Source organism: Medicago truncatula, chromosome 7 (assembly GCF_003473485.1).
Source record: "Medicago truncatula cultivar Jemalong A17 chromosome 7, MtrunA17r5.0-ANR, whole genome shotgun sequence".
In the NCBI taxonomy this organism is placed as follows: Eukaryota; Viridiplantae; Streptophyta; class Magnoliopsida; order Fabales; family Fabaceae; genus Medicago; species Medicago truncatula.
The window spans coordinates 32,768,667-32,781,162 of record NC_053048.1 but is presented as its reverse complement, the minus strand read 5'-3'; the positions used below and the strand labels follow the sequence as shown (position 1 = coordinate 32,781,162).

The 12,496-nt window shown below is 33.6% G+C and overlaps 2 protein-coding genes across 2 annotated transcripts; one reads left to right on the top strand and one right to left on the bottom strand.

Moving 5' to 3' along the window:
• The first annotated feature begins 1,718 nt into the window (after positions 1-1,718).
• Positions 1,719-2,963, top strand: LOC11413649 (F-box/kelch-repeat protein At3g23880). Its single transcript, XM_003623359.3, has one exon. The coding sequence runs from the start codon at positions 1,745-1,747 to the stop codon at positions 2,864-2,866; it is 1,122 nt and encodes a 373-aa protein (XP_003623407.1). The 5' UTR covers positions 1,719-1,744; the 3' UTR covers positions 2,867-2,963.
• Positions 2,964-8,543: 5,580 nt separating this feature from the next.
• LOC11416962 (pentatricopeptide repeat-containing protein At3g18020) lies at positions 8,544-11,497 on the bottom strand. The gene has a single exon (XM_024769898.2). It carries the CDS (start codon positions 11,470-11,472, stop codon positions 9,478-9,480), a length of 1,995 nt encoding a protein of 664 aa, XP_024625666.1. The 5' UTR covers positions 11,473-11,497; the 3' UTR covers positions 8,544-9,477.
• Positions 11,498-12,496: the final 999 nt, after the last annotated feature.

The window sequence follows — 12,496 nt, the reverse complement described above, 5'->3', positions numbered from 1 at the left end:
AAAAAATTAGGAGCAGAAAAATTTGTGTGATGATTTATTTATAAAAAATGGGTTTAATTTTATTTTATGGAGATGATGAAGGTTGAATGAAGATGATGAACATGGATGAAGATGAAGATGAGAGAAGAAGATGAAGAAAGTACATAAATTACGTGTTGGTGATACACTATAAAATCTTATAGACCTTTGTAATCCAACGGTCTCTTTTTTTAGTGGAGTAAAATTATCAAAATTGAACCAAATTGAATAAAAGAAATAAGTTAAGGGACCGGCAGATCAATTAAGCTCAATTGATATGGATAATTTAAAAAATATACAAAGTCTGTGGTTCGAATCTTAGAAAAAAAAACTATATGGACCAAAAATGTGATTAACTCTTTTTTTTTTTTTTCTCTCCAATTGATTACAAAACACAAATAGAAGTCCTAATATAAAAAAAAAAAAAAAAAAAAAGTCTATAAGATTTTTCCTATGATTTATTTTGTTCACCATAATAATAACTAAAATATTCAAAAGAAATCTTATAAAATATATTTAAATACATTATTTTGCAATTTTTTTTGAAAAGGATTATCTTGCAATTTAATATATCTATAGCATCAAAATTGATCGTCTTCACAAATTTCGAGCGGACATAACAATATGGATTCTGGATATGAGAAATATAAGTAGGAAATATCTTATTTTTATAGGGAAAAGGAGATCTTTCTCTTATAATTACAATGGGGTAGGGTGTGGACAAGTTTTACATTTCTCATACCCGATTCTTATATACTTACCTCTTACCATACTCATACCTAATGGGGATGAGAATTTGAACCACATCCCCGTCCCCGACGGATTCGGGTATCCACGCCCCAGCCCTCTCCCTACATTGAATTTTTTTTTTAATAAAAAATAGAAGTTATTTTTGCAAACCCTAGAGAAATGTTGTAATTAATTATCCAACAATATGCTCATTTTAACATTTGTTAGACCGATTGATTTAGTCGCTCCTTTAAATATCAATGGTAGTTTTTATTAGACCGATTGATTTAGTCGCTCCTTTAAATATCAATGATAGTTTTTATAAGAAGACAATTATCAAACAAAATAACATGGCATATCAACATAAAGTAATTTTCTGCATTCGGGGCGAGTTGGTATGGGTTCGGGGTGGGTATCTATATACCTGTTACCCGTCCCATACCCAAGTTTTGAAATCGAGGAAAACCCAAACCCAGTCAAAACGGGAAAAACCCATCAAATTGTGTTTGGTTCGGGCGGGTAACCACGGGTATGAGTTTTGTTGCCATGCCTACTTACAATTTTTTTTTTTGAACAAACTATTATAATTAAATTTAAAATCTATTAGATCTATTTGCGAAAAAAAATCTATTAGAAGGAATATTAAATTTCAACAGGATCCAAAATCCAAATCCCTAAAAGTATATAATAATTATTTTTTTCTTCAAAAAATAATCAATTTAATTATTAATTTAATGTTTGGTGTACCGGTACACTTAAAATGTTGGATGTACCATAGAATTTGCCAAATATATATACTACAATATAGCTATATATTGTTTTTTGTGGTTATATACTTGAGCCTCAAGGAACAATCAACCTATAAGACTGACAAGATATTCTTCTTATAGTCAACTTTATTTAATGGTATACTTGAGCCTCAAGAACCATCAAGCTATAAAGAGTTCAGATTGCATCATTGAATAAACGAAAACTATAACCTTGCCACATCAACACGATGGAACCACAAACCTTCATCTGTGAGGATATTGCAATTGAAATATTCTTACGGCTTCCATTGAAATCCCTTCTTCGATTCCAATGTTTGTCCAAGTCTTTTGAATCCTTAATCTCAAATCCAACTTTTGTGAAATACCACGTTCAAAGGTCACAAAAAAATACCAACCTTCTATTCAAATTCCATGATTACTATAGATCCTTTTCTATGGTCAATGATAAATCATTATCCACAATTGTGGAAGATTTTGATTTTGGTTCCAGATTGAAATCAAAGTATAAGGTTGTTGGTTCTTGTAACGGGTTGGTTTGTTTGATTGCTGAAGATTTTTTCAAGCATCGTGCAAAATATTTAGTTTGTTTATGGAACCCTTCAACCAAGTCATTATCCTATAAACCAAGTCTTTTAGTCCATTCTAGGTCATGGGGTCCCTCTTGTTCTATGTTTGGGTTTGGTTACGATAGCTTATCAGACACTTACAAGGTGGTAGTTCTGAATTACAAGACTCCCAAAAATTATGAATCATTAGAATATGAGGTAAATGTTTACAACAAACGATACAATTGTTGGAGAAATATTCAAAATTTTCCCGGTTACAACCCTGTGACGAGAAATCCTGGAATGTATTTGAATGGTACTATTAATTGGTTAGCAACTTCAAAACTTGATTGGGAATGGAACAATACTCTTTATATTGTTTCACTTGATCTTGGGAATGAAACACATAAAAAATTGTCTCTACCTTCATGTTTTGATCAAGCCCACCGTTATGGTCATTGTCGAGCTAAGCCAAGTCTTGGGATTTTGAAAGATCTTTTGTGTTTCTCTTATGACGATGTCGAAAGAACTCAATTTGTTTTATGGCAAATGAATGAGTATGGGGTTGAAAGTTCTTGGACTCAATTGTTGAAACTTAGTTATCAAGCTCTTCAAATTGATCAAGAATGTATTTTACCACCATTGGGGACTTTTAAGAATGATTATTTGATCCTTATTGAGTCGGTGGAAGGAAGATTGCAAACAACAATTTTGGATAAACAAGAAGCCAATACTAAAATTCCCATGAATAAGCTTTGGCTCTATACTAAGGATTATGTACCAAGTTTAGTTCCACCATGGTAAAATTAGTTTTTTAACTGTTAGCCGGAACTTGGAGGTGAGTTTTAGGTTTTCTATTTTAAAATCATATATATGTTCTTAGGAGAAATTAGTATTTTATATTCTACTAGTTCCCCTACCTTTGCTAACGCACGGGCATTTATAGTTTGGATAATAATTTAGTTGATTACAAATAGTTTAGTATCAAGCCCAGGATCATATAGTAAGAAATAAAAATACAATACATCCAAAAAATTTAAAATGATGGTTCAATGTTGGTGGAGTTATGAACTGATTCTTTGCATGTAAAAGCTTATACATTATGAAATATCTCCTTGTATACCACATTGGTTGTGTTATCAATGCAATCTTCATTTTCGTCAGTTATGAGTATTTTCAAACCTTTCCTTGATGTTACCCTGGAAACTGCGACATATAATTGGTCGTGAGAGAATACAGATTGCGGTAGGTAGATGCCAACTTGTTTTAATGATTGACCTTGACTTTTATTAATGGTCATTGTGAAACAAACAGTAATAGGAAACTGCCTACGTTGGAACTTGAATGGAATTCTGGTGTCTGAAGGTTGCAACGATAGTCTAGGCACATACACCTTGTCCCCAATGTTGCTTCCTGAAATCACCCTTCCTTCTAGCACATATCTTCCCATTCTTGTAATTATTAAGTGTGTTCCATTGCATAAGCCAGCATTTATGTCCAAATTCCTCAACAACATAACAGGAACTCCTACCTTTAATGTGATCTTGTGGTTAGGTAGACCAGATGCATTAATTGTGTTCAAAAATTCTGGTGTGTGAACATCATCAGGCCTGTTAGCAACAATACTACTGGGGCAAGGTGAATCACAACTCAAATATGTCCTTTCTTCACCAGGTATCAAAGACATAACATAATTGTTAATTTCGTCGACAATCAAATTCTTAGGCGTCAAAATAGCTCTATCTCTAAAAAACTCTGGATCATTCATATTTTGCAAAATAGAAGGGTAAATGCACTCTACAATAGATGCAACATGATCACCTGAACTACAGATAAGCAGGTCGTCGGGGATATGTACATTAATTCCATCATCACATACATCTCCAACAACACCATCACCAATGCCCAATACCCATTCTCCAAATTTTCTTAATTCATCGACATCAGCAGTTGAACAACCGTGCAAAAGTCTCATATTGGTAGTTAGAGTTAAAACCTCACAATGACGCCAGAGACGTGATGAATTGATGCTTGCGTTTATTATGTCTTGTCTGGTTCCTTTAGGAATCACCGGAAGAATTTGTCGAAAGTCACCAACTGTATCAGATTCAACCAATAATTTTGCTCTCTTGCGTCTTGCCCTTTTTTTTAGATGACATGCTGTTTTCAATCACCTCCATGCCTTATGTGGCAAGGAAATGATCATATGAACATAAAAAAGAGAAGCTCAAGACAAATGTATCAACAAAAATGTATTCCTTTAACCTACCATAATCATTATCAAGAACATCATATTGCTCGCTATTTTGTGTGCAATTAAACCAATCATGAGGGGGTTCAATCTCCTCCACATCTGATTCATCCGACAGTGTTTCAATATCGTTCATATCAACGTCATCTCCTAAAGAAAAAAAATGACAAATTTACAAAATTTAACAAAACAGGGAGACAATATTTTTGAAAAACAGAACATTAAAGGTTTTGTATATTGTGTCATTATTAGTCTATACTTCAGTATAATAATTCAGGACATGTAAGCACCTTCATCATCGTAATTGGATTGATTGGAAATTGCAAGTGTGACGTCCTCTGGGCATATGTTTTCAAGTCTGAAACCACTACCTTGATTTCCCACATGCCTTAGAATGTATTTTCCAGGAGCAACTGGTTTGAGGCCTGCCTTATTTGACGGAAAATTTCTATTGTCTCTATGTGTTGATGGAGAGTCAACTACATTAAAGAACAACGATCAAGAATTGCGCCGCAACCTATCACTTTTATAGTAACGAAAACTACTATGCTACCTTCTTCTCATTTAAAATTATGAATCATAACTACATACCGTTGGTTCTGCGCCTTTTAGTAGATTCCATTTCTGATTAACAATGATAAAAAATACAGCCTGAGCTTATTATGACATCAACCTGAGCTTATTCCTGTTTCCTGAATCTCTGAAAGGATAATGCAATAAAATCAACCATGTATAGCAACGTAAATAATTGATTTAGTGGAAAGCTAAGACAAATAATGGAAAAGGCATGCACACATACATATATATATATATATATATACACGGTCTCTCATAATGGACATATTCTAATTTATCCATTCATATTTCACTAAATATTAAATTGATTTAGTTGGAGTTAAATAATGAATGAATTATTAGAGTAATAGTTAGAAGAGAGTGGCAAGGTATCAATAGAGAATGAAAAATTAGAGCTCATTTAGACATGACACATCATCAAAACTCTTGCATACCAATTTGTATGCATTGATTGTTCCACCAATTGAGTTTTCAATGCTCCAACTCAACAGGTTCATTTGATGTCAGTTGAAAGGTAATCACAAATTTATACTCACAAAGATGATCAATTGGAGAATAGCAATCAATACAAACTATAACTTACACAATTAGAGAGTGAATGGTCATAGTTAAGTCCATGTTCATGTCATAATTCTTAGGAAACTAAAGTAGTTAAAGGGTTTGTTATTTACAATGCAAACCATCAGAAAGATTTGATCAATGGCCAGGAATGTTTGGAGCCAAAACCATTTAGGATTAGGGTTGTCACATTTTCTTAACATTGTTATTAGTATTAGAAATAAGTAAGATAAGATAAGATAAACGTGAAGTGATTGATGTTTTTTAATATATAAATTAATTTTACTATATTAGTTGTAATGCTGATATTGGATCTGGATTCGCGTGTTTTTATTTTTATTTTTTAGGCTTAAACGATTGTCTTGATGACCTTACCTTTGGTCGGTCTCCTGTCTTGACCTGATCAAATACAAATAAAATTTTGTATTTGAGTTGCCATGCAAGTGGTTTGGACACCACATCCTACCCAATTAACAACTTTAAGGCAACATGTAGATTGTAGATAGATTCTTTGATTTATATGTTGCTCAACATTTGTTTTTTTAATCAATGTAAGACTTCTAACTCACACTTCAACAAATTCTATTATTTGCTTATGTTTTGTAAAGTTTTATGCTAAATGTTTTCCTTTTCTTCTGTACCACCTAGCAAATGAAGCAAGCAACTGATGAAATAACATATATTTGAGACAATAAAGACAGCAGTAAGGTTAAAGTTTCGTATAATGTTTTCATTTTATTTCCATCATCAACAAGCTGAACATAGAAACAATGAAACATATTACATATACGAAAATCAGTATTTTTGTAGAAAATAAAAATGTTTACATAAGAAGCAGACTTGAAGTTGCTATTCTGAATCCGCCGAAGCATTAAAAAGTCAAGAATGTTCATATGATTCTTGAAGAAAATCCTATTCCAGTGTTATACGTTAGAGGCACACTAATGAACCTACGGGAATTTCGCATGTGCCGCCGATATTGAAGTGAAAATGTTCAAAATAAAAAAACTGGAAGGAAAATTATGCACCTGACTGCAAAATAATCTGAAACGTTCCAAAATATGAATTAAATTTGATTTTAAAGCTGAGTGCAATGTTCACAATCTGAAAAACTTTCATAAACTTCATATAACGTAGCATAAGATTCTAATACAATAACATAAAGTAACTTTTAATTAATTTATTTTTAAATAAAGGAAGCTTGCAGGGTAGGGAACCACTGCAAACCCCTAAAATATATTGAAAAAAGGAAAATACAAAGAGAAGAGGGAGGGGCATGAAACCAAAACCCTCAAGATAGATTAGAAAACCAAAAATAGGGAAGACCTAATCTATTTCTAGTAAAGTCTTTTCTAATTTGAATATGAAAATTGTTCCACCAAATTAAAGAAGATTGAGCTAGCCCTAGCTTTGCAAGACTTGAAAGTCAAGGAAATTAACATTGATTTGATTCAAGCCAAATAAAGCACCAACCATGTTTATAAGTATTTTTTTAGCAATGATAACATCGGTGAGCTTAGCATTAAGAGCGACAGAAATGGCCATACTGAAAGTAAAAGCTCCTAGATCACTAAATCTAAATATTCCTGCACAATGAAGCAACATGTGTGTTGCATTTGGTCCAACTGTGAAGGGTAAGTTGCCATATGACTTCTTTGATTATGGTTGGCTTAGGATGATTAATTTTGATATTGAAATCCTTTAAGATAATAAAATCAACAATTGAACAAGTGTCAGAAATGACTCTAATCCTTTAGGAATCTTTTTTTTATTTCTACAATACCAAATTACCCTGAAACAATTGCTGATAACTGCAATGAGTCATAGAGTTAGAAGATGCATTATGGAAAATAGGAATATAGACCCGTATAAATATGACCCTGACAAAAAAAATTACATATCGAACCTAGTTAAATATTTATTTACTCAAATGTCCTAGTTTCAAATGTTTTTTTTTTTTTTTTTTTGTCATTTAACGGAATGTCACGCCAAACCAAATGGCGTGACATATTTCTTATCATTTTTTCTTGTAAAAAAAAAAAAAATTCTTATCATTTTTTTTCTTCTTTCTCACATACGTGATGTGACATGTTTTTATATTTTTATTTTTTTGTCTCACGCCAAATGGAATAGTTTGTTGAAAATAAAACGTTATCCAACATTCAAATAATTGATCAAAGTAAAAAAATTCAATAAATGAGTGAAAGTTGTCCTAATTATTGGAATATTTGGCTTGTTTTATTTATATGATTTGAGTGAAAGTTGTCCTTATTATTGGTATATTGAGAACATACTACACCAAAAAAAATTGTGTATCCCCTTTATTTTATTTTATTTTATTTTATTTTAAAATAAAGATACTTATAGCATTTCATTTATAATAATAGATTCAATATATTGTGGGATAACAAAATAAGTAATGGGACTAACTAAGGATGTGGCTTCTCTTGCTAAGGCATGAGCGCCCGCATTCGCTTGTCGCCTAATAAACTCAACCCGGGAGCCACTTTGAAGAGTATATACGTATGTTCCTTCATATTTCATTTTATTAAAATAGTATAAACAAATTTTTTAGAATTAATACTATAAAATATTCAGTTTTTAGTTTATAGACTTTTTTTAAAAGGAGTTAAAGGAATTTTATCAGTCTCATTGTTGGATTGATATTTACCTTCTATGCCCTTTATTGGATGAATAAACTTTATTTTTTATTTGCAACCTTTAAATGTATTTTCTGCATTTTCTGCTCATGTTAAGTTGTATCTATAATTAGTTATCAAATAAAGTGATAAAGAAAGATAATTGAGACATTAAAGATAGCAGTTAAGGATAAAGTTTCAGGTAATGTTTTCATTTTGAGGATAACATACATTGAAACATACAAGAAGTTCAGCTTCTGCAGAAATAAAAAATATTTACACAGGCAAACAGATTTGAAGTTGCTATTCTGAAGTATTAGAATGTTAAGAATGTTAAATACATGTATCCAAATTTGGTTGAAAAGTTTAGAGGCAAACTAATGAAAACTGTGGGAAATTTCGCATGAGCCAACGTTGAAGTGAAAAATGTTGACAGTAAAAAAATATGAAGGAAATATGGTTTTAAAGCTGAGTGTGCAATATTCACAAACTGAAAAGCTTTTCAAGCAAGTGGATAACATGAAAATCTGATTAGAGTTTCTCCATTTTTAAGAACTCTTTTCAGGCAAGTGGATAACATGAAAATCCAAAGCATCCGGGACATGTTAGATCGAGATTGATAGGTAAAGTTGGCTCATACACTTACAAGAGGAAAAAAAAAATTGAGACTTTCAAGACTCCTCCTCGTGGACTAAGCTGCCACTTTCAAGCTGATGCCAGGGAATGCAAATCATTCGTGTAGGATGTTCTAGTTTCTTTTTCCTTTTTCTCTTTTGCTTCCCTTCAACACTATGATGATGGTCTAATGTATCCAGTTTTCCACCATTACCATGAGTCAACGACCTGTTTGTTTTTGCAGTCGAATAATTGCAGATGCACGTCCAATTCAAAGCTACAACGCTACTGTTTGTAGCTTCTTCAAATTCATGGTGAAAGAACTCAAAATCATGCAATCAAAGTGGTTGGCCGCAGTTCTAAAAACACACTAATATGATACAACTAGATATAGCTTCTGCAGTGGCAATGCATTGAGTGTTGAGACACAAGAAATTGGCTCCTCGCCGCAGTTCCAAACAGACACGATAATTGTGGCTAGTTATCACGATGTGATTGATGGATTGAACTTGGTGCTGGCGTAGAAGATTTCATCTCATGGCTTAAAAGTTAAAGATTCAATGGGCTTTTTGTCAGAAACTAGTTGTTGATACATGCACAGCTCATTCTGTATAAAACCACAATGCATGTTTTGATTCCAGCACATCGTCACATCCCCCCTAGTAGCTTCATTGATCTCAGACTTGCTCTCTTTCAACTCTGTTTCTAATGCTACATTTTATAATAGCATGCATTATCAGCCACGGATAAGGATTAATAACCAAGCTTCGCTGTTATCATCTGGTAAAATCCAATGGTTTACCACTTGAAGTACAAACATAATTCCATTTTCTTCTATTCTGACTTGCTTTATTATCCATGTCAACACCCTCAGTTGACAAGGTTGGATCTTCAAATGGAGTGTGCTTCGTCACTTTGCTTTGTAACTTGTGAAGAATCCTCCATGTCACACAATCAGGGGCCACTCCATTCTTATTCATCTCTCTAACAATTTGGTAAACTTCTCTTTTCAAACCTAAATTGCAAGCACAGTTTATCAGAATATTATAGCTATATATATTTGGAGAGATCCCAGAATCTACCAATTCATACAGGAAATGACAAGCCTCGTTAAATTTTCCAGAGCTGCAAAGACCTTTCAGAATGGCTGCATAAACAAAATTATCATGGATCCCTGAAGGCCATATAACACTCTGCCAAAAACTCTTCGCCTCTTCTATTTGATCACATTCACATAAACCTTCTACTATAACTGTATAAGTGGTACTATCTGGAGTAATGCCATCACCGGCCATGTTATTAAAAACCTCGAATGCGTCATTCGGTCTTTTAAGTTTGTATAGGCACCTGATAAGAACATTATATGTTACAACCCCAGGCTTCAAACCATTTTCAGGCATCACTCTATTGAACAGATCAAGAGCTTCATCGACTTTTTCAGCATCCAATAGACCAGAAATCAATGTAGTGAAGGTCACAACATCAGGTGCACAAAATTTACCCAATAACATGTCATTCAATACTTTTAAAGCTTCATCAAACCTCCCCATCTTGCAAAAACCATTGATAACCGTGTTGAGGGTAATCACATCGGTCTGACAATGGCTCTCAAGCATAAATACAAGCACATTTAAAAGCTCTGTTGGATTGTTCACATGACAAAGAGCTCTCAAGTAGATGTTGTAAATCCTAGTCTTGTCAACACCTTCCTTATACAACATGAGTTTAAGAACTTCCCTTGCCTTGTCCACGTCTAATACACGACATAGAGCTTCCACCAATACCTTATATGTATGCTCGCACAGCGAGAATCCAAATTCAGCTCCTTCCTCTAACAACTGATAACCTCGCATACAATCACCGTCCTTGCTTAGTCCATGTATGATATGATTATACGACACGTCACTTGGAACAAACCTTCTCTTCCTCATTAAATAAACAATCCTCGCCGCTCCATGATACCTTCCAACTTTACAGAATGAATCAATCATCTGCCCATAAACAACCTGCTCGGGCAAACTACTACCACACGGCATCAATTCTGCAATCTCAAAAACTTCATTAAAAAACCCTTCTTTACACAAAGAATCAATCAAATTAGCAAAAGCAGCAACATTCACACTCAATTCATCTTCCATTTTCATCCTCTCCCACAACTTACACATCAACTCTCTCCCACTTTCAAAATCCCTCCCCCTTAGAAACCCGCGAATCAAAACACTATAAGTCATTGAATTCGGCTCCAAACCACTCTCAAGCATTTCATCAAACACCTTCATTGCATCCCTTATTCCACCAACTGAACAATACCCATTAATCAAAGTGGTGTAAGAAACAACATTTGGACAATGCCCACGATTCTTCATATCGAAAAACAATCTATGAGCGTCAAACGGTCGATGAATGAAGCAAAAATGGTCCATCAAACGATTGTAGTTAACCAAAGAAGGAACAAAACCAGCTTTGATTTGGATCAATGATTTAACGAGAGACCATGTTTGAAATGGGGTTTTGGAACGGAGTAGCTTAGCGAGGAGAAGGTTGCAGGTTCGGTGATCAGGGATTGAACCGGAGGAGAGGAAGAGAGAGAAACGTTGATGGGCTTCTTCGAAACGGTTGGAGTTGCAGAGAGTGTGGAGAATGGTGGAAATTGTGTGTTGTGAGGGTTGAAATGAGAGAGATGAGAATTGAAGAATGAAGGGTCTGGGTTTGTGAGGAAGAATTAGAAATGTGAGTGATTTCTTCCATTGACAACAAAAGCTTGTTTGCATGGTCACACAATGAAGACAACCTCGATATCACTTATGTTTTGGTTGTATTATATGAAGCACGGATATAGAATAGACACGGGACACGATATCGATATTACACGCCGATATCATTTGATACAATCTTATGATTTAGTGTAATTATACAGTGGGCACGAACATGTGACACATCTAATTTAAGTGTTCGTGTTTCATAGATTGTCCCTTCATAACAGACACTTAGTTAAAATAGTATGACAATAGATAAATACTTATAAGGACTAATATAATAATAAGTAAGTATATTACGAAACTAATATGACAATGTTAACGAAACATTTTAGCATTAGAGATTATTTTGTCAAACGTAGTGCATAAGAAAGGAATATTTTGATATATTGAGAGACTATTGTGGTTATTCGTTACACACTCAAGACTAAAATGACTATTATCCCGTCATTGTTATTACTTAAGTGAAAGCGAACCAACTCATCTTGTAGATTTAAGGTTTCTAAAGTATTTTGGGGGGAATCGCAAGTATACTCTCTTACATAGATTTAAGGTTTTCTATTGTGGTCATTATACATAGATTGGTAGGGATGTATCAAACTTAAAGGTTAGTGTGCAAATATAAGATTTGTACGGTGGTGATTTGGTGATATAAAAGGTCGTTTTTTAATGAAAAATGTACTTATGAATAGAAGTCATATCAATAAAGAGTTGAGCCACCCAAGAGAAATTTGATGAGACGGTAATTGATATCTTCTAACGTAGTTAGATGTCTTGGTTTTGAATCGTGTTGGCATCTTAGAACATGCCACTCCTTTCATTCTTAGGAAATTCGACCTAAGGTCATAAATTTGTATATGAAAAATCACTAAATGACACTCAAACTCCCTTCTTCATTTAAAAAGGTTTTTCTCCCTCAACTTTGTGCCTTGAGGTTGGTTTTTGAGGAAGAAATGTTGTTATTAACTCCAAAACCATTGGGTCAGATCCTGCCCCCCTTGGTCCTCACATCAGGTCCCACATTTTTCTTCCTTTGTTT